Genomic DNA, 24,026 nt, shown 5'->3' with positions numbered 1-24,026 from the left:
TAAAATAGACAGAGAGGTTATTTATTGGAAGATTTTCACCTTTTGAATTATAGATTTTTTTTTTATTAACATACCTGATATCTTCAATACAAGATATTGGATCTCTTTTAAATGTTTTACATAAACTACTTCAGGGTGTTTTTTATTCTAGCATCCTGTTACTCTTTTAGCAGAATTACTCTTTGACACTTGTGTGTTGAATCTTTTCCTAGTGATTTTTTTTTCCATTATTTCTCTCCATGGTTGGCTGTCCCACAAGCTGATGAGATGCCTCTATGGATCCCAAGGGTTAGAAGCCTCCAACTCCCCTTATTCTATTGAGGTTTATGTGTCTCACTCTTTTCAAACGTCTCAAACAACATTTGCAATGAAAGCTCACTCTGGAACTCCCTTCCAGTCCACCACCTGATGTTGACATCATTATTGCACCAGCTACCAAGCCACATAGGTTGCCCATCTCATAATTCTTTAGATGTCAGACATATCTGGCATACTTTGCCTTTCAGGCTGTGTCCAGAGCCATACCGAAATGCAGTATTACATCCTTTTCAAGGGACATGTAACTATTGAAAGGATGTTTTTAGATATCAGGAAACTTTCCATAATTTTCACAGGTTTTATCATGTTGGCTGGTCCTAGTCATATAGCTTAGGGCCACATCTGTTTCTAAAGATAAATAATAGATATGACCACTCCCAACAGTAAGTATTCTTTGCTTTGTCTAACATCTAGAAACTTGCCAAAACTATATGTCTTAAAACTCTTCAAACCATCCATCTTCATCACCTCACACTGCCCTATTTCACTTAATTCATAACTATTAGAATTCTGTGGAAGATTAATCCACAACAACATCAAATCCAACATCCCACTGTCACCCATACAACATGGCTTCAAACTAAACCACTCCTCCATCATGCTACACACTGACCTCACACAATATATCCTAGATGTCCTCAACAAACCACAGCCCTCCTGATTCACAAAACATTTAGCAGGAGACATTAGCGAATCATTCAACACCATCCCATGATGCATCCTGTCACAAAAAATACTTGACACCAACCTCCACAGCAGTGATAAAAGTGGTTGGCCAATTTCATCTTTAGTAAGCAATTCATAAACTCCATTCTGAATCATGCCTCACTTGAATGGTCTTCTACCCGGTCAAAAGCAAATATGTAAAACTCCAAATCACAGTGACTGGCTACCAAGCAACCAGAAACACCACCCTCACAGTGAAACGATCCTCCCAATTCAGTTCCACCTCATCTTGCTTGGCACCCAGTTTTATGCAGCAGTATTAGAGACTTCCCATCCAAACCACTTTATAAGTAACTGCAAGCACCCCAAGAAGAAAGAAAAAGCTTTTCTTGCCACACATCAGTACTAGGGCCCCCCCATCCAAACCACTCTATAACTAATCATGAGCCCCAAGTAGGAAGAAGCTAACCCTTGCCACACATCAGCAACCTCTACTGACAGATCCCTAAACAAATATAACATGGAAACATACATACACACTGAAATAACCTACAAACACTAAACAAATGACCTCACAACTAAGTCTAAAACTCCAACCCACCAGATGTATTCCTTCAGAAACCAAACTACTCAGACAAACATGAGTCACACTCTACCACTTATTTTCTGGACATTACCTATCACTACTTCGCTACAAATACTGCTCCAGCATATCCCAGGAACCTTCATACCCAGGATGCAGTTACCATAAAGAAGACAGCATGCACTTACTCCTCAGTTACCCTGTACTCTCTGCACATAGATACACACTCAAAACAACACTTTATGTAGTATAATCCAAACCACGGGACATGGTCAACTGCCTGAGTACTGCAGGAGTCTCATGATAGAAGGGACTAGTGGAGCAGGAGTAACCAGAAATATAGAAGCACTTGTAGATTTCTGTGCTGAAAAAGGAATGGTGATTGGGAATACCTGGTTTAAAAAGAGAGATTTATACTCAAGAATATGTGTGTAACAAGGAGAGATGGCCAGAGAGCATTATTGGATTACGTGTTAATTGATAGGCGCGTGAAAGAGAGACTTTTGGATGTTAATGTGCTGAGAGGGGCAACTGGAGGGATGTCTGATCATTATCTTGTGGAAGTGAAGGTGAAGATTTGTAAAGGTTTTCAGAAAAGAAGAGAGAATGTTGGGGGGAAGAGAGTGGTGAGAGTAAGTGAGCTTAGTAAGGAGGCTTGTGTGAGGAAGTACCAGGAGAGATTGAGTGCAGAATGGAAAAAGGTGAGAGCAAATGATGTAAGGGGAGTGGGGGAGGAATGGGATGTATTTAGGGAAGCAGTGATGGCTTGCAGAAAAGATGCTTGTGGCATGAGAAAGGTGGGAGGTGGGCAGATTAGAGAGGGTAGTGAGTGGTGGGATGAAGTAAAATTGTTAGTGAAAGAGAAGAGAGAGGCGTTTGGACAATTTTTGCAGGAAAGTAGTGCGAATGACTGGGAGATGTATAAAAGAAAGCGGCAGGAGGGCAACAGAAAGGTGCAGGAGGTGAAAAAGAGGGCAAATGAGAGTTGGGGTGAGAGTATCATTAAATTTTAGGGAGATTAAAAAAATGTTTTGGAAGGAGGTAAATAAAGTGTGTAAGACAAGAGAACAAATGGGAACAATGGTGAAGGGGGCTAATGGGGAGGTAATAACAAGCAGTGATGAAATGAGATGGAGATAGAGAGAGAGTACTTTGAAGGTTTGTGGAATGTGTTTGATGATAGAGTGGCGGATATAGGGTGTTTTGGTCGAGGTAGTGTGCAAAGTGAGAGGGTCAGGGAGAATGGTTTGGTAAACAGAGAAGAGGTAGTGAAAGCATTGCACAAGATGAAAGCCGGCAAGAATGATTTGGTAAACAGAGAAGAGGTAGCGAAAGCATTGCAGAAGATGAAAGCTGGCAAGGTGGCGGGTTTGGATGGTATTGCAGTGGAATTTATTAAAGGGATTACTGTGTTATTGACTGGTTGGGAAGGATATTCACTGTATTTATGGTTCATGGTGAGGTGCCTGAGGTTTGGCAGAATACATGCATAGTGCCATTGTACAAAGGCAAAGGGGATAAAGGTGAGTGTTCAAATTACAGAGGTATAAGTTTATTGAGTATTCCTGGGAAATTATTTGGGAGGGTATTGATTAAGAGGGTCAGGACATGTACAGAGCATCAGACTGGGGAAGAGCAGTGTGGTTTCAGAAGTAGTAGAGGATGTGTTGATCAGGTGTTTGCTTTGAAGAATGTTTTTGAGAAATACTTAGAAAAATAAATGGATTTGTATGTAGCATTTCTGGATCTGGAGAAGGCATATGATAGAGTAGATTGAGATGCTATGTAGGAGGTATTAAGAGTATACAGAGTGGGAGGTAAGTTGCTAGAAGCGGTGAAAAGTTTTATCGAGGATGTAAGGCATGTGTACGAGTAGGAAGAGAGGAAAGTGATTAGTTCCCAGTGAATGCCGGTTTGCGGCAAGGTTGCGTGATGTCTCTATGGTTATTTAATTTGTTTATGGATGGGGTTCTTAGGGTGGTGAATGCAAGATTATTGGAGAGAGGGGCAAGTATGCAGTCTGTTGTGGATGAGAGTGCAGGGGAAGTGAGTCAGTTGTTGTTCGCAGATGATAGAGTGCTGATGGCTGATTCAGGTGAGAAGCTGCAGAAGCTGGTGACTGAGTTAGGTAAAGTGTGTGAAAGAAGAAAGCTGAGAGTGAATGTGAATAAGAGTAAGGTTATTAGGTACAGTACGGTTGAGGGACAAGTTAATTGGGAGGTAAGTTTGAATGGAGAAAAATTGGAGGAAGTGAAGTGTTTTAGATATATGGGAGTGGATTTTGCAGATGATGGAACCATGGAAGCGGAAGCGAGTCACAGGGTGTGGGAAGGGGCAAAGGTCCTGGGAGTGTTGAAGAATGTGTGGAAGGCGAGAACGCTATCTCGGAGAGCAAAAATGGGTATGTTTGAAGGAATAGTGGTTCTAACAATGTTATATGGTTGCAAGGCATGGGCTATAGATAAGGCTGTGTGGAGGGGGTGGATGTGTTGAAAATGAAATGTTTGAGGACAATATGTGGTGTGAGGTGGTTAGTTGAGTAAGTTGTGAAAGGGTAAGAGAGATGTGTTGTAATAAAGAGAGTGTGTTTGAGAGAGCAGGAGAGGGTATATTGAAATGGTTTGGTCGCATGGAGAGAATGAGTGAGGAAAGACTGACAAAGAGGATATATGTGTCAGAGGTGGAGGGAATGAGAAGAAGTGGGAGACCAAATTGGAGGTGGAAGGATGGAGTGCAAAAAATTTTGAGTGATCGGTGGCTGAACATACAGAAGGGTGAAAGGCATGCAAGGAATAGTGAATTGGAATGATGTGGTATACCTGGCTGGACGTGCTGTCTGGGGTAAACCATGGAAAGTTTTGTGGGGCCTGGATGTGGAAAGGGAGCTTTTGTTTCAGTGCATTACACATGGTAGCTAGAGACAGTGTGAACGAATGTGGCCTTTGTTGTTTTTTCTAGCGCTACCTCGCACATGCGCTGGGGCAGGTGAGATGCTGTTTCATGTGTGGCGGGGTGGCAACGGGAATGGATGAAGGCAGCAAGTATGAACATGTACATGTGTATATATGTTTATGTCTGTATATGTATATTTATGTACATGGTGAAATGTATAGGTATGTGTATGTGGGTGGGTTGGGCCATTCTTTCGTCTGTTTCCTTGCACTACCTCGCTAATGCTGGAGACAGCAACTAAGTATAATATGTGAATACAAGTAAATATATATATATATATATATATTTTTTTTTTTTTTTTTTTTTTTATACTTTGTCGCTGTCTCCCGCGTTTGCGAGGTAGCGCAAGGAAACAGACGAAAGAAATGGCCCAACCCCCATACACACGTACATACACACGTCCACACACGCAAATATACATACCTACACAGCTTTCCATGGTTTACCCCAGACGCTTCACATGCCTTGATTCAATCCACTGACAGCACGTCAACCCCTGTATACCACATCGCTCCAATTCACTCTATTTCTTGCCCTCCTTTCACCCTCCTGCATGTTCAGGCCCCGATCACACAAAATCTTTTTCACTCCATCTTTCCACCTCCAATTTGGTCTCCCTCTTCTCCTCGTTCCCTCCACCTCCGACACATATATCCTCTTGGTCAATCTTTCCTCACTCATTCTCTCCATGTGCCCAAACCATTTCAAAACACCCTCTTCTGCTCTCTCAACCACGCTCTTTTTATTTCCACACATCTCTCTTACCCTTACGTTACTTACTCGATCAAACCACCTCACACCACACATTGTCCTCAAACATCTCATTTCCAGCACATCCATCCTCCTGCGCACAACTCTATCCATAGCCCACGCCTCGCAACCATACAACATTGTTGGAACCACTATTCCTTCAAACATACCCATTTTTGCTTTCCGAGATAATGTTCTCGACTTCCACACATTTTTCAAGGCTCCCAAAATTTTCGCCCCCTCCCCCACCCTATGATCCACTTCCGCTTCCATGGTTCCATCCGCTGACAGATCCACTCCCAGATATCTAAAACACTTCACTTCCTCCAGTTTTTCTCCATTCAAACTCACCTCCCAATTGACTTGACCCTCAACCCTACTGTACCTAATAACCTTGCTCTTATTCACATTTACTCTTAACTTTCTTCTTCCACACACTTTACCAAACTCAGTCACCAGCTTCTGCAGTTTCTCACATGAATCAGCCACCAGCGCTGTATCATCAGCGAACAACAACTGACTCACTTCCCAAGCTCTCTCATCCCCAACAGACTTCATACTTGCCCCTCTTTCCAGGACTCTTGCATTTACCTCCCTAACAACCCCATCCATAAACAAATTAAACAACCATGGAGACATCACACAACCCTGCCGCAAACCTACATTCACTGAGAACCAATCACTTTCCTCTCTTCCTACACGTACACATGCCTTACATCCTCGATAAAAACTTTTCACTGCTTCTAACAACTTGCCTCCCACACCATATATTCTTAATACCTTCCACAGAGCATCTCTATCAACTCTATCATATGCCTTCTCCAGATCCATAAATGCTACATACAAATCCATTTGCTTTTCTAAGTATTTCTCACATACATTCTTCAAAGCAAACACCTGATCCACACATCCTCTACCACTTCTGAAACCGCACTGCTCTTCCCCAATCTGATGCTCTGTACATGCCTTCACCCTCTCAATCAATACCCTCCCATATAATTTACCAGGAATACTCAACAAACTTATACCTCTGTAATTTGAGCACTCACTCTTATCCCCTTTGCCTTTGTACAATGGCACTATGCACGCATTCCGCCAATCCTCAGGCACCTCACCATGAGTCATACATACATTAAATAACCTTACCAACCAGTCAACAATACAGTCACCCCCTTTTTTAATAAATTCCACTGCAATACCATCCAAACCTGCTGCCTTGCCGGCTTTCATCTTCCGCAAAGCTTTTACTACCTCTTCTCTGTTTACCAAATCATTTTCCCCAACCCTCTCACTTTGCACACCACCTCGACCAAAACACCCTATATCTACCACTCTGTCATCAGACACATTCAACAAACCTTCAAAATACTCATTCCATCTCCTTCTCACATCACCACTACTTGTTATCACCTCCCCATTTACGCCCTTCACTGAAGTTCCCATTTGCTCCCTTGTCTTACGCACCCTATTTACCTCCTTCCAGAACATCTTTTTATATATATATATATATATATATATATATATTATTTATTTATTTTGCTTTGTCGCTGTCTCCTGCGTTAGTGAGGTAGCGCAAGGAAACAGATGAAAGAATGGCCCAACCCACCCACATACACATGTATATACATACACGTCCACACACGCAAATATACATACCTATACATCTCAATGTACACATATATATACACACACAGACATATGCATATATACACATGTACATAATTCATACTGTCTGCCTTTATTTATTCCCATCGCCACCCTGCCACACATGGAATAACAACCCCCTCCCACCTCATGTTTGCGAGGTAGCGCTAGGAAAAACCAACAAAGGCCCCATTCGATCACACTCAGTCTCTCTAGCTGTCATGTGTAATGCACTGACACCATAGCGCCCTTTCCACATCCAGGCCCAAAAAAACTTTCCATGGTTCACCCGACGCTTCACTTGCCCTGGTTCATTCCACTGACAGCATGTTAATCCCAGTACACCACATTGTTCCAATTCACTCTATTCCTTGCATGCCTTTCACCCTCATGTATGTTCAGGTCCCAATCGCTCAAAATCTTTTTCACTCCATCCTTCCACCTCCAATTTGGTCTCCCACTTCTCATTCCCTCCACCTCTGACACATATATCCTCTTTGTCAATCTTTCCTCACTCATTCTCTCCATGTGACCAAACCATTTCAATACACCCTCTTCTGCCCTCTTAACAACACTCTTTTTATTACCACACATTTCTCTTACCCTTTCATTACTTACTCGATCAAAGCACCTCATACCACATATTGTCCTCAAACATTTCATTTCCAACACATCCAACCTCCTCTGCACAACCTTATCTATAGCCCACGCCTCGCAGCCATATAACATTGTTGGAACCACTATTCCTTCAAACATACCCATTTTTGCTCTCCGAGATAACATTCTCGCCTTCCACACATTCTTCAACGCTACCTGAACCTTTGCCCCCTCCCCCACCCTGTGATGCACTTCTACTTCCATGGTTCCATCCACTGCTAAATCCACTCCCAGATATCTAGAATACTTCACGTCCTCCAGTTTTCTCCATTCGAACTTACCTCTCAATTGACTTGTCCCTCAACCCTACTGGACCTAATAATAACCTTGCTCATTCACATTTTCTCTCAGCTTTCTTCTTTCATACACTTTACCAAACTCAGTCACCAGCTGATGCATTTTCTCACCCAAATCAGCCAGCAGTGCTGTATCATCAGCGAACAACAACTGACTCACTTCCCAAGCCCGCTCATCCAGAACAGACTGCCTACTTGCCCTTCCAAAACTCTTGCATTCACCTCCCTAACAACCCCATCCATAAACAAATTAAACTACCATGGATAGATAGATTGATAGATAGTTATGGAGACAGACTGTCTGCAGGTAAATATCAAAATAGCTTTCAAGTATTTGGATAAGGAAATATTTAGCTAACAATTTAGATTATACGTAAGAAGAAAACTTGAATATGTATCTCATGTTTGCGAGAACTGAGTTATAGGGAAACACAGAAGACTTAAAATGTACTCACCTTGGAAGAAAGAAGGGTGAGGTGGCACCTAATGATATCTTTTAAACTTTTATGTGAGATCAGATATATGAAGTGAACAGTTCTTCAAGAGGTGTAGGCATAGAACATGACCTTAAATTTTAAGTAGGAAACTTATTGATAAGCATGTAAAGAAATATTCATATAGTATGAGTGGTGGATGAATGGAACAGAATGCCTAAGAAGTTGTATGATAGAAGAGAGTGTTCAAGAGGTGGTACCCTTAAGCGTAAAACTCCCTCCCTGTAATAGTACAAATAGGTAATTACATGAAGTGAATTTGAGTTCATGCTTTTTCAGACTATTATTAATTTTTTTCCTGTCATCTCTTCATGATTCTTGAATTGATTCCTTATTTTTTTTTTTTTACTCCTAGTTAACTTCTGGTCTTGTTTTTTTAAGAATATACCATATCTTCAAACAATTGTTCTCTGATGGTTCCTTTTGTCATCTTTCTTGTCTCTTCCTTATGGATATTGTTGTGACTGACTGGTCTTGGCATGTTTCCTTTTTGAGTCACTGCCAGGCTGTTTTCTAATGTGAACAAAAACTTGGTTCAGTAAAACTTCCGTTATTCTTAATTCAAGACAACGAAATGTTCAAACCAATATATGTTTTTAATTTTTGTTGGCAGTCTTCCCATATTTGGAAAAAAATCTAAAATGAAATATATATATAAAAGTACTTAAATTGGCATGCACACTATGCCACAGTGATTAGTTTACTCAACATCTGATGTTTTGTGGCACTGGTGATTGTTTACCACATCCCTTGTGCTCTCTGGTGTGGTGTTTTGTGTTGTTCTTGCACATTTTTGTATTTTGTGGCCTCTTGATTACTTTTGTGGACAACAGCCCTTTCAAGCATTGTGAGCAATTGCCTGACAGTTCCTTGAATCCATTTACATCCAACATGAAGCACAAGAGAAACATTGAAAAAAAGAAAATAAACTCGCCAAGCAGCAGAAGAACAAGGCATTTAGCAGTGCTTATTTGCTTATGTATACATGTATTATTATTTCCGCAGTAAAATATTTACAAGTAGATAAAAATTTTTAAAATGTGTGTGCAGTAGAAAGTAGGCCAAAGCTTCTTTGAGGGTTGATGGGTGGAGCATGCCATGTTCCCTTCAGTCAGTCAATCTTGTGATTACCACCGTTGTATGCAGATCTTTGCTACTTGTGCATTTTGGATATACTTTCTAAAGTGATTTTCTTACAATCCGATGTGCATTTGTAAATATGGTATCTAAACATCCAGCAGCAACATCTACCTTAGAATCAACAGTTAAACTGAAGAGAACCTCTCTTACATTAGAAATGAAGCTAGAAATCTTACAACTTGCTGATCCTGGTGAGGGAGCTTGAGGACCATAGAAAGTGCACCAAAACTTCGGTAAGGGTTGACAGCTGGAGAAAGCATGGGTCATGGGTGGAGTACACTTTGTTTCTGCCAGCAAGTCAGTCCTGCAGTTATCACCATTCTGTGCAGATCTGAGTTACTTGTGTGATTTGAGTATACCTGCTAATGTGATTTTCCTGCAACCCACTGTTTTTATGTTAATATAGCATCCAACCTTCCAGCAACATCTCCTACCCCAAATCCAGCGGTTAAATGGAAGATAACCCCTCTGACCTTAGAAGCTAGAAATCTTACAATGTGCTTTCCTGCTGAAGGAGCATCAGCGCTTGGGCTTGCTTATATCCTGGTTGAATCTACAATCCACAACATAAAGAAGAATGCAGAGAGAATTCAAAGTGCTTTAGTTCACTACTCTACTGTCTGCCAGGGTAACCACAAAGATTAGAAATCCATTCATGAAGATGGAGAAAATGCTGTCATTATACACAGAGCATGAGACCATGAAGAAAAGCAGCCTTAGTAGTCTTCAGCTCAGGTCTACTTTATGAAGATGGAGAAAATGCTGTCATTATACACAGAGCATGAGACCATGAAGAAAAACAGCCTTAGTAGTCTTCATCTCAGGTCTAAAGCTGTGTATGCTTATGAGTATTTATGCAAAGAAGACAATGTAGCTGAACCAGAGCCACTTCAAGGAAGTAAAAGATGGCTAGATAAGTTTATTTGATGTCACACACTACATAATGTGAAGGTAATAGGAGTATCCACAAGTGCTACATGTGATTTCCCTTTATTCGAGGTTTTTGCAGAACGTAACCCCAGCATAATGAGAGGGATTGGCAATTTCTTAATTATTTGATATATTGAAAGTAAAACTCAACCAGAATTTTTGTATCCAAAGTAGCAGATTTCCCCAAGCATTTTGGATAACAGTTTTATTGGACTTTGCTTTTATTTACTGTTCATTGACATGTTTTTCCTAGTTACTCTATCTAAAACCTTTGTTTTCTTCATGACCTCTTATCTTTTTTGGCTATCCAAAATGATTCTCCTGATAACAGAGTTTTGATAGGACAATATAACCTCAGTAATGAGGACAATTTAAATCTTTAATTGTTAGACAGTGTTGCATCTTGGTTACATTTAAAGTTTATAAAAATTCCTTTTGTTAAGTTACAGCTGCATTTTTATGCAGTAAAACTTAACTACATTTGTTCACTTTTCCAGTATTAGCCTTTCACGTAATAATTGGATCTTTTGAAAAGTTCAGTAAATAAAAGAAATTGGTTCATTGAAGTTGGTAACACTCCAAAGCATTCAATTTGAACTTGAGAAACTTCCACTCCCAAGACCTATTAAACTCCCAAAATTTGACATGTTGAAACATAGTATCCAGTACTTGTATCACTTAGAGGCCTCTTTGCATTCTGCTCATCCCCCTTACTTGTACATTATAGGTTTCGTGAGCTGTAAATCTTCCAGAATCTTGAAAAGATGCCTGGAGCTCATCTCTGGTGAGCCACTGTTGTGTGCTTGAAAGCTGCAATTGTAAAGTTTCTTGTTCCACTGGAGATGAGTGATTTTACCAGTCTCAGGTTAGGGCATTTAAATTTATCAGATGTGTTTTGGGAGCAGCTGAATGAGTGTGTTAGTGGTTTTGATGCACGAGACCGGGTTATAGTGATGGGTGATTTGAATGCAAAGGTGAGTATATTGGCAGTTGAGGGAATAATTGGTATACATGGGGTGTTCAGTGTTGTAAATGGAAATGGTGAAGAGCTTGTAGATTTATGTGCTGAAAAAGGACTGATGATTGGGAATACCTGGTTTAAAAAGCGAGATATACATAAGTATACTTATGTAAGTAGGAGAGATGGCCAGAGAGCGTTATTGGATTACGTGTTAATTGACAGGCGCGCGAAAGAGAGACTTTTGGATGTTAATGTGCTGAGAGGTGCAACTGGAGGGATGTCTGATCATTATCTTGTGGAGGCTAAGGTGAAGATTTGTATGGGTTTTCAGAAAAGAAGAGTGAATGTTGGGGTGAAGAGGGTGGTGAGAGTAAGTGAGCTTGGGAAGGAGACTTGTGTGAGGAAGTACCAGGAGAGACTGAGTACAGAATGGAAAAAGGTGAGAACAATGGAAGTAAGGGGAGTGGGGGAGGAATGGGATGTATTTAGGGAATCAGTGATGGATTGCGCAAAAGATGCTTGTGGCATGAGAAGAGTGGGAGGTGGGTTGATTAGAAAGGGTAGTGAGTGGTGGGATGAAGAAGTAAGAGTACTAGTGAAAGAGAAGAGAGAGGCATTTGGACGATTTTTGCAGGGAAAAAATGCAATTGAGTGGGAGATGTATAAAAGAAAGAGACAGGAGGTCAAGAGAAAGGTGCAAGAGGTGAAAAAAAGGGCAAATGAGAGTTGGGGTGAGAGAGTATCATTAGATTTTAGGGAGAATAAAAAGATGTTTTGGAAGGAGGTAAATAAAGTGCGTAAGACAAGGGAGCAAATGGGAACTTCAGTGAAGGGCGCAAATGGGGAGGTGATAACAAGTAGTGGTGATGTGAGAAGGAGATGGAGTGAGTATTTTGAAGGTTTGTTGAATGTGTTTGATGATAGAGTGGCAGATATAGGGTGTTTTGGTCGAGGTGGTGTGCAAAGTGAGAGGGTTAGGGAAAATGATTTGGTAAACAGAGAAGAGGTAGTAAAAGCTTTGCGGAAGATGAAAGCCGGCAAGGCAGCAGGTTTGGATGGTATTGCAGTGGAATTTATTAAAAAAGGGGGTGACTGTATTGTTGACTGGTTGGTAAGGTTATTTAATGTATGTATGACTCATGGTGAGGTGCCTGAGGATTGGCGGAATGCATGCATAGTGCCATTGTACAAAGGCAAAGGGGATAAGAGTGAGTGCTCAAATTACAGAGGTATAAGTTTGTTGAGTATTCCTGGTAAATTATATGGGAGGGTATTGATTGAGAGGGTGAAGGCATGTACAGAGCATCAGATTGGGGAAGAGCAGTGTGGTTTCAGAAGTGGTAGAGGATGTGTGGATCAGGTGTTTGCTTTGAAGAATGTATGTGAGAAATACTTAGAAAAGCAAATGGATTTGTATGTAGCATTTATGGATCTGGAGAAGGCATATGATAGAGTTGATAGAGATGCTCTGTGGAAGGTATTAAGAATATATGGTGTGGGAGGCAAGTTGTTAGAAGCAGTGAAAAGTTTTTATCGAGGATGTAAGGCATGTGTACGTGTAGGAAGAGAGGAAAGTGATTGGTTCTCAGTGAATGTAGGTTTGCGGCAGGGGTGTGTGATGTCTCCATGGTTGTTTAATTTGTTTATGGATGGGGTAGTTAGAGAGGTGAATGCAAGAGTTTTGGAAAGAGGGGCAAGTATGAAGTCTGTTGGGGATGAGAGAGCTTGGGAAGTGAGTCAGTTGTTGTTCGCTGATGATACAGCACTGGTGGCTGATTCATGTGAGAAACTGCAGAAGCTGGTGACTGAGCTTGGTAAAGTGTGTGAAAGAAGAAAGTTAAGAGTAAATGTGAATAAGAGCAAGGTTATTAGGTACAGTAGGGTTGAGGGTCAAGTCAATTGGGAGGTGAGTTTGAATGGAGAAAAACTGGAGGAAGTGAAGTGTTTTAGATATCTGGGAGTGGATCTGGCAGCGGATGGAATCATGGAAGCGGAAGTGGATCATAGGGTGGGGGAGGGGGCGAAAATTCTGGGAGCCTTGAAGAATGTGTGGAAGTCGAGAACATTATCTCGGAAAGCAAAAATGGGTATGTTTGAAGGAATAGTGGTTCCAACAATGTTGTATGGTTGCGAGGCGTGGGCTATGGATAGAGTTGTGCGCAGGAGGATGGATGTGCTGGAAATGAGATGTTTGAGGACAATGTGTGGTGTGAGGTGGTTTGATCGAGTGAGTAACGTAAGGGTAAGAGAGATGTGTGGAAATAAAAAGAGCGTGGTTGAGAGAGCAGAAGAGGGTGTTTTGAAATGGTTTGGGCACATGGAGAGAATGAGTGAGGAAAGATTGACCAAGAGGATATATGTGTCGGAGGTGGAGGGAACGAGGAGAAGAGGGAGACCAAATTGGAGGTGGAAAGATGGAGTGAAAAAGATTTTGTGTGATCGGGGCCTGAACATGCAGGAGGGTGAAAGGAGGGCAAGGAATAGAGTGAATTGGATCGATGTGGTATACCGGGGTTGACGTGCTGTCAGTGGATTGAATCAGGGCATGTGAAGCGTCTGGAGTAAACCATGGAAAGCTGTGTAGGTATGTATATTTGCGTGTGTGGATGTATGTATATACATGTGTATGGGGGTGGGTTGGGCCATTTCTTTCGTCTGTTTCCTTGCGCTACCTCGCAAACGCGGGAGACAGCGACAAAGCAAAAAAAAAAAAAAAAAAAAAAAAAAAGATGTGGGGCATAAACATATTCATTATTCATGGTCCTAGAATTATCCCTAACATGTGAATAAGTGTCTTAAATTATTAGGCTTGTATGACCTTGGAAATTGATGGGTCTAATCCTGAAATACCTTCTAACCTATCTGCAAAAACTAAGAACATGTTTTTCCACATGACATTCAAAGGTATGAAAATAAGGGTGAGAACTGTCATTTACTGGTGCTGGTAAATGTTTATGTGGGATATGGAACCACAGGGTCTTTCCTAGTGTTGGACAGTCTTAAAATATCATTCACACAATATCAGGACTAAACATACAGCATGAGATATGTTAAATCCACTCTAGTGGTTGAAGTGGTAGTCAAGTGCTCTGTCATAGCCAATATTTTTAACATTGGTATTTTATGTCAGTAGAGTATTCAGCTGAACTAAATCTGTTTCAAGGATCTGAATTCCATTCTCCTCCATTCTTAGTTTATATTCATGGGATTTAATGCCAGTTGATCGTGGAATTTTACTTCTTTAACACACTATCAGCAGACTCCTTAGTTAAGTTTGACTCAGGTGCCTGAGTTAGGGGGTAGTAAAAGCCAAGTAAGAAATTTCTTTCATCCTGTTTTTATATTTGTTTATGCTGTGCAATAAAATTTGGCACAAAGACATACTGTAGAGGCAGATGCAGGCACTTAGATAAATGTTAGCATAATTATCCCAGAATACGCCTGCATGTGACCACTCGTTTACATTTCTTGATGCCAGGGGATTTTATGATAGGGAAAACTATGAATATGGTTGACCAGAAATTTACTGCAAATATTACAGATGTCACATCTGCACGTGGGGAGAAGAATGTAAAAATACGTACCCTTAAAGACTAGTTGAGACACAAATATCACATCATAAAAAGTGGGGAAAAGAAATTCAGTATATGAGCCCTCAAAAACTAGAAACACAGATATCACAATAAAAGTCGGGAGAAGAACGTGAAGACACTTCAAAAAGTGGGAAGAAGAATGTAAAAACACTTCAAAAAGTGGGGAGAGAAATCTAAGAGTATGTACCCTAAAAGTGGGGAGAAGAATGTAAGAACATGTACCTTCAAAGCCTAATCAGACCTATCTACTGTTATTTATGAATTACCAAGAGTGAGAAAAATGAGACAGCTTGAAACATCCAGGAACAGTAGAACATATAGAAAAAACAGAATCTATAACAATCAAAGTACTGAAATGAGGAAGAACAGTATCAACATAGACTTGATAAGAAAATATCAATATGGGCATGCTACATAGGTCCCCTGTTACATACATGTAGATTATGGAAATTAGCCCTCTCAGAAATTTGAAGTCACTGTCAGTAAATTTAGAATACCAAATGCAATTTGATCTTTATGGAAATTTACATAAAATTATGTTTTTTAACAAGAAGAGAAAAATTATTTGGCTAAATTTTTATATTTTTCAATTTATCATTTGCTGGTGCATGCACATACATCAGTGACATCGGTGGTGGGCTTGAGTTTGAAGCAATCAACACATCACTTATGGTCTGCGTCTGTGTCAAGCAGGTGTTCTTCCAAGATTTTTCCAAACCTTGCAGTGTATTTCTCCTCATAAAGTCTGCAAACAGGCCATCAAGTTCAGGTGCAAGCAGTACTTCACATACTTGAGTAACATATGTGAGTAACTGGTGATCTTAAGTGACCTTTGATTTAAAAATTATTTGGCCAAAATATCTCGTATAATGATTAACCTCAATTTTTCAGAGGCCCAAGAATGCTGAACTGACTGAGAGATGTTTACATATCAAATGATAGGACTCGGACACAACAAGAATAAACTATTTGCAATTATAAGCATATTATATCAGTTGAAACATATACAGGAACTTTCCTGGGGGTTACAAGTGTCAGCAGAACTCTTTGCCTAACGCAGTTTTAGATGAAGTACATAGCTTTATTACTGACTTGAATGAAACAGTGAACATAACTTACCTGTATTATAGTGAAGATGCAACAATATTCTCAACTGCATGGGTAACCATGGTTGGTAAACAAAATGTTGCATCATCTGTTGATGGAGCCATTGTTGTCAGTTCTTCAACCAGCTCTACAGTAATAACCCAAGTGCAATATTTCAATAATATTATGTAAAACATCAGTAAGGTTTTGAAGATAAACTTGGCTATGTTTTGTCAACAAAACTGTAACCATTTCACTCAACACATTACTCATTTGTTATGGTACATGTTAACTCATGCATCAGTCATCACACACACTTGCTGTCTTTGGAGTGGTGTCTGTCTCTTCTGCTACCTGCCAAAGGACATGGCTTCCCCTGAAAGGAACTTGTCTTCCTCCCTTGGATGATGACTGCTGATTGGAAGGTAGCACACCCAGAGTGAATTATATCCTACAAATGGTTAGGTGGTTAACAAAGGGTAAGAGACATTAACCACCAGAAGGTAGGGGGTTAGAGACTTCTAAACCCTAGAGATCATGGAGATTCTCTGATAGCTTGTAGGACACTGCCTCAAAAGACAATTTTCCATTCAAAACTTCTTTACTAAGTTCTAGTTACTAGGTGTTATGAAATTTTAGCACTGTGTTTTCTGTATCAAGAGGGCAAATCTGATTTTGTGCATTTTAGTTTATACCATTTTTTTGTTAATAAAAGGTGCTAAAAGTACTAGTTTTCAAAGTTGTTTAAAATTAAGGTTGTGTTACATATCTTGTTGGACAGTAGAAGTAAATGGTAATAATAAAGATCCCAGCCTCAACTAATAAGATGTAAAGGCCAAATATGGGCTAGTTTTCAAATCCACACTAAAGTAAGGTTATGACATATGATTGGCCACCACAACTGTGTCAGATTCCCATAGGTGGAGCTCTCTTTTATCTTGACTTTGTAAGGGCATTTAACAAAGTAACCTACAGAAATATGTTAAAGAAAGTAGAAGAGTGTATTTCAAAATACAGAAAATTCAGAGTAACAGCAGACCCAACTACAGTGTCCACAAAAAAAAATTGTCAACCCCCCATTTATTTTCAAAGGCAGTACAGGGCCAAGGTTTATTATGGGTACAAGCATATGATGCTTTCAGGGTGATCATCATGAATCTGGTCACTGAGACCAGTGTTTCTAATGGTGTGAGCACTAGCAATTTGCTCCATTGTGCCTCAGGCTAACTTGAGGAAGCAATGCTCTTTCTTTACTCTTACAGGATCGTGCTTCATTTTAGGAATTTCTCTTCTGGGCACTATATTTCTTTTGCCTGTGCTTCAAGATGGTTGGCTCTTATCAGTCTGAGGAGGAGAAAGCCTGAATGTTCACCAAGAAGCAAGAAAATGTGGGTAAACATGAGATTGCATAGTACACTGGCCTTCAAAATGAAGGATCAGGCAGCTGCTTCTTGCAACAGCTCCTCAGTGCCTAGCCTCATGTAGGACTTCAAGACCCCATGGGCTCAAAATATGGACTTAGAATACTTTAGCAGTCTTGCCATCTCCATGAGCAGATGTCTGCAGTTGGTAATCAAGGCCAAAGTAGAAATGACAAAGCCATTATAAAGTTTATATGCAACATTGCCTTTAAAAATGTATGGGAAGGTGGATAAGTTTTATCATGGACACTGTATGTTCTGGATTGCCTCTAGGAATTATTTATTTATTTATTTATTTATTATACTTTGTCACTGTCTCCCACATTAGCGAGGTAGCGCAAGGAAACAGATGAAAGAATGGCCCAACCCACCCACATAAACATGTATATACATACACGTCCACACACGCACATATACATACCTATACATCTCAATGTATACATATATATACACACACACAGACATATACATATATACACATGTACATAATTCATATTGTCTGCCCTTATTCATTCCCATCGCCACCCCGCCACACATGAAATGACAATCCCCTCCCCCCGCATGTGCGTGAGGCAGCGCTAGGAAAGGACAACATAAGCCACATTCATTTACACTCAGTCTCTAGCTGTCATGTATAAACCACAGCTCCCTTTCCACATAACAGGCCCCACAAAACTTTCCATGGTTTACCCCAGACATTTCACATGCCCTGGTTCAATCCATTGACAGCATGTTGACCCTGATATACCACATCGTTCCAATTCACTCTATTCCTTGCACGCCTTTCACCCTCCTGCATGTTCAGGCCCCGATCACTCAAAATCTTTTTTACTCTATCTTTCCACCTCCAATTTGGTCTCCCACTTCTTGTTCCCTCCACCTCTGACACATACATTCTCTTGGTCAGTCTTTCCTCATTCATTCTCTCCATGTGACCAAACCACTTCAAAACACCCTCTTCTGCTCTCTCAACCACACTCTTTTTATTACCACACATCTCTCTTGCCCTTTCATTACTTATTCGATCATACCACCTGACACCACATATTGTCCTCAAACATCTCATTTCCAGCACATCCACCCTCCTCCGCACAAATCTATCAATAGTCCATGTCTCGCAACCATATAACATTGTTGGAACCACTATTCCTTCAAACATACCCATTTTTGCTTTCCAAGATAACGTTCTCTACTTCCACACATTTTTCAATGCTCCCAGAATTTTTGCCCCCTCCCCCACCCTATGATTCACTTCCACTTCCAGGTTCTATCCACTGCCAAATCCACTCCCAGATATCTAAAACACTTCACTTCCTCCAGTTTTTCTCCATTTAAACTTACCTTTCAATTGACTCGTCCCTCAACCCTGCAGTACCTAATAACCTTGCTCTTATTCACATTTACTCTCAGCTTTCTTCTTTTACACACTTTACCAAACTCAGTCACCAGTTTCTGCAGTTTCTCACCTAATCAGCCACTAGCACTGTATCATCAGTGAACAACAACTGACTCACTCCCCAAGCTCTCTCATTCACAACAGACTGCATATTTGCCCCTCTTTCCAAAACTCTTGCATTCACCTCCCTAACAACCCCATCCATAAACAAATTAAACCACCATGGAGACATCACACACCCCTGCTGCAAACCAACATTCACTGAGAATCAATCACTTTCCTCTCTTCCTACATGTACACATGCCTTACATCCTCGATAAAAACTTTTCACTGCTTCTAACAACTTGCCTCCCACACCATATATTCTTAATACCTTCCACAGAGCATCTCTATCAACCTTTCATATGCCTTCTGATCCATAAATGCTACATACATACATAGGAATGATATTATCCTTTATACTCATCATGATGATATCTGATATAGTCAGAGAGGTGAAAGAATTTATGAAGTTTAGCACTCAACACTAGCGTAAGAAGCTCAGACCTAAATAAAGAAAAAATGCAAGATTTAAGCATCGTATCAGTGGGCAGATAAAAAGTCAATGGAATGCAGTGAAGATGATTTGAACAACTAAATCATGGAAAGCCTTGATACAGTGGTTGCACCTGATAAGGAAACAACAGAAAAAGAAGCAAACTTGAATACTGCTCAACATATGGTCCCATCATATGAAACCAAAATCAAAAAAGATATATAGAATTCAGAAAAACTTGTAGCAAAATTTAGCAAGTGGAACATATGGGATATCATGAAGGTTGAAAAGAACTTGACCTTTACAGCCTAGAAAGAAGAAGGAAAATGCATGATTATCTATGTATGCAACAGACTGAGAGTGCAAGAACAAAAACATCACACTGAGGTATCTGTCTGTCTCTGTTGCCCATTCCGTCTGGGAACTTTCATTAAGTGGGTAGCCACTTGCATGCTTCCCTCTCATGCACCATTCCATGCATTCTTCCGTGATTTCTATCCCTCCAGTACTCTTCCACTATATTTCCCCATGTTACAGGTGGTCTTCTCACACCAGACCCTTTAATTATATTTTCATACACTCTTCATAAATTTTCCATCTTGCAATTTTTCCCTATGCCCATACCACCTCAAAATATTATTTTACTTACTCTACCATTCCACAATTCATTCCCTTTGCGTTTCCTGTTGTACCAGATATCTCATATATCCTTCATTTCTTTCTTCATTCCATCTAGTCATACCACATGTTATCTATCTATCTGACACCCATTCCCTCTGGGAATGCACATTAAGCAGGTGCCCACATCTAAGGGATTTCACTTAATCCAGTCCTTACATGCCTTTCACATGCACCATCCCTTGCATTCTTCCATCATTTTTCCCCATGCAGTACTCTTCCACTCTGTATCCCATACCACATGGTCCTTTTATATAGCTTATTACCACAATCTGGATTTTTGACCTCTGTGACTTGTTCCATATCCATGTTTCAGCTTCATAGGGCAGAAGGATTGTACTGTCCTTTACTCCTTTCTTTACATCCATATTTACACTTTACCTCTCATTTTCTATTAAGGGACCCAGTGACTCTCTTACCTAGTACTAATCTGTCCCTTATCTCTCTCTCCATATCACCAAACTTACACAAGATAGCTCCCAAATACTTAAATTCTGTTTCCTCCTCCAGTCTTTCTCACCCATATATATAACACAATTTAATGCACTTTCTTTTTCACTGTTTCATTTCAAACACCATTATTTAACTTGTATTTACCTTCAATCACGTTGGGTATACATATGAAACACATGTACAACCTTCTGCACTCCTCACTTTCATAGAACAACACAGTATCAGCAGCAAAAAATGCTTCACCATTGTGCTCCATCTCTGCACCCACTTTCACTAGTTTTGTTTTCCCCTCTCTTATCATTCCAACCTTTTATATGTTTAAAAGCCATGGGAACATCACAGAGCCCTGCCTCACACATTTACAACTTTATGGACTCATCCTCACTTTCAGCTAACAACACAGTATCATCTGCAGATAGGCTTGTCACTAGTCACCATACCCCACAACTATGCTTGATCTCTTCCCCTTCTTTCACTAGTTTTGCTTTCATGTCTCTTATTGCTCCAACCATATATATGTCAAAAAGCGATGGGGACATCACACAGCTCTGCCTCACACCCTCATGTATATTGAAATTTTCACTCAAACTCACCGTCCACTCGTACATTATATTTGCTTCTCTATATGAGGCTTTCAGATCATCAGACAGTTGTCCCCCTATCCCATGTATTTTTAACACATCCCATAAAACATTCTGCTCAATTCTGTCATACAGATTCATAAAAGCTGCTTACAGCTTCTTACCTTTCACTAGATACCTTTCAACAGTCATTCTCAATATTTAATACTGATCCACGCATCAGTTATTCTGCATTCAGTTACTTCCACTAACACATCATATACATGGGTGGTGGCAGCTTCTGAAGCAAAAGTTTTCACAACATACTGTATACTGCAGTTCTGTACAGGTCTAAACAAAATGGAAGGGGCTTCTTACAGCTGCTTACAGCTTCTTACCTTTCACTAGATACCTTTTGACAGTCATTCTCAATGTTAAATACTAATTCACGCATCAGTTATTCTGCATTCAGTTAATTCCACTAACACGTACAGGGGTGGTGGCAGCTTCTAAAGCAAAAGCTTTCACGACATACTGTATACTGCAGTTCTATATAGGTCTAAACAAAATGGAGGAGGCCTCAGGCTCCCCCCCTGTGCTGTTGCTGCTGATGTGTTCTTCCCACCTGCTTTGCTGAGCTTCCTCTGGTACATTCCTTTCAAGCAGTCTACTACATGCCTTCTTGTTATCTATCCACCGTGCATTGCTCCTTTTATTCCTTTATCTCACAGCCTTATATGCAACTGCTAATTTTAATGGTCTTCCTCTAAACATTATTAAAAATCTCATCCACACAAGACTGAATCCTTACCTTTAAAGCACTTTCACTTAGATTTTCTGTCACCTTTCTCTCATACTAGTCCTTGCTTTCTATTTGATTCATCTCCTGCTTGCCAACACTTCCTTATGCCACACTTTCACTTCTCCCTGATCCTCACTTCCACATTAATTGCAAAATGGTCAGAGAATCCTCTCAAAATTGTAACATCCAGCACAATATTTCTCATTTTTCCATCTATTGGCAGTAGTCAATCAAACTCTTTTGTTCTTCTCTTCCATTATTTCTCATCTACATATATCTGTAGATGATCTTGTGCTGAAAAACAGGTGTTTGCAAGGAATAAACCCCCTCACCCCTGACATTTACTAGATAACTTCCTTTCTCATGTACTTCAGGCACTCACCATTAAACAACTATCTCACCAGTTTCTCACATCTCACCTTCACATTCATATTACCCATTAAAACCATCTTTCTTTTCTTTTCGTACTCATTTATCAAGTCATATTTTTCCAGAAATGTTTGATTTCATTTTTTCCTCAAACTGTCTTCATATTCACAGGTGCATATATGATACTTGTGCATACCTCACAATTCCGGTGTTTCCTGTCACCCGCACTATTTTTGATCCATTTAATTCATGCTCGGCAACACTATCCCATACTCTCAGTGATAGCACAATTGTAAATCCTTTGTACCCTCTTCTCTAACGATTTTCATTCATTCCCATCCATATCACTCCTTTAACACTCTTCCACAACTAAACAAGAATTAGAGTTATTAAGTGAGCAATTATTTCCTGGAATATACCACAAAGATATAAGGCAAAATTACATGAGCCCAGTCAGAAAGATGGAAAGACTATTTGATGGCCTGTCAAGAGGACTATAAAAAGAAAATTTCATGTAATGATTGCAGAAGTCTTGAAAAGAAGGCAAGACAGATAAAAATGGTCCTAGATGAACCAAGGATTGACATCCACTCTGTGTGCCTGGCAGCAGAGAACAAAAAATTTTAAACATGTAACCAATAATATAAAATCATGTCATAGGTACTCTCTCTCTCTCTCTCTCTCTCTCTCTCTCTCTCTCTCTCTCTCTCTCTCTCTCTCTCTCTCCTCTCCCTCCCTCTCCCCCCTGCCTGCATTTTTGTTGTGGGCCCTGCTCGTGTCACCCCGGCCCTTTATCTCCCCAGCACGCTTGGACCTACACAAACGGCATCGACATGAACATGGTGTTGAAGGGCTTCCCAGACTGCCTGCAGGCGGACATCTGTCTGCATCTCAACCGACAGCTTGTCAACTCTTGTCCAGCTTTTGAAGGGGCCAGTCCGGGATGCTTACGGTAGGTGTTCATGAGATACTGAAATTGGTATTTTTCCCTGCCCTATTTTTTCCTTAAAAGCACGCGTGGTCATACACGAATGGCATAGACATGAGTGCGGTGATGAGTATGTTTCCCGAGTGCCTTCAGGCCGATATCAGCCTACACCTCAACCGTAACCTGTTTGATGCTTGTTCGTCCTTCGATGGAGCAAGACCTGGATGTTTAAGGTAAGTACAGCTGGTGATTCTTGTTTTGGATGTTTGTGTTTTGTTGCTGGTAATGATTTATGGTTACAATAGCTTTAAGTGATTTTATGTTGCATACTAACAAATGAACTAGGTTTCAGCTTTGATTTTTTTTATGACAGTACTTTATCTTAATTCTAACTATTACTTTTAAGTTCTCATATTTCTTATATTAATTGTGCCCTGAAAAATTTGCACCTAAAAACCATGCGTCATTGAATCATTTTGAGATTTGCTTGGGAGATAGTACATCATAAGTGTTCATAAAGAAGTTCAGAGTCTCTTAATAACAAAGTTGCTTCTCTTTGAAATTTCAAAACTTGAGTTTTATGGACCTCTACCTAAACCAAAATTTCTTGCCTTAAGACAGTATTACTAATATCTCTTTATCATTCCATGAAATACATGCATGTATAAGAGTGATTGGAGAGTTGAGTAAAAGTTTTGCTTTGGGTGTGAGGCAGGGCTGTGTGATGCCATTGAGGCTTTTTAACACATATATGTATGGAGTGATAAGAGAGGTGAAAGCAGAACTAGGAAAAGGAGGTGCAGAGATGCAGTGT

The 24,026-nt window shown here is 40.2% G+C and overlaps 1 protein-coding gene across 1 annotated transcript in view; it reads left to right on the top strand.

Annotated features, from left to right (window-relative positions):
• Window positions 1-24,026, top strand: part of sei (potassium voltage-gated channel seizure) — a 924,474-nt gene that overhangs the window by 259,094 nt on the left and 641,354 nt on the right. The window contains exon 11 of the mRNA XM_071664734.1: window positions 23,088-23,236. Within this exon, the coding sequence (XP_071520835.1) occupies window positions 23,088-23,236 (149 nt within the window). The remainder of the gene's footprint in view (window positions 1-23,087; window positions 23,237-24,026) is intronic.

This window comes from Panulirus ornatus, chromosome 9, assembly GCF_036320965.1.
Source record: "Panulirus ornatus isolate Po-2019 chromosome 9, ASM3632096v1, whole genome shotgun sequence".
Taxonomy (NCBI): Eukaryota; Metazoa; Arthropoda; class Malacostraca; order Decapoda; family Palinuridae; genus Panulirus; species Panulirus ornatus.
Note: the sequence above shows the minus strand (reverse complement) of the source record. Positions and strands in the feature narration are given on the sequence as shown.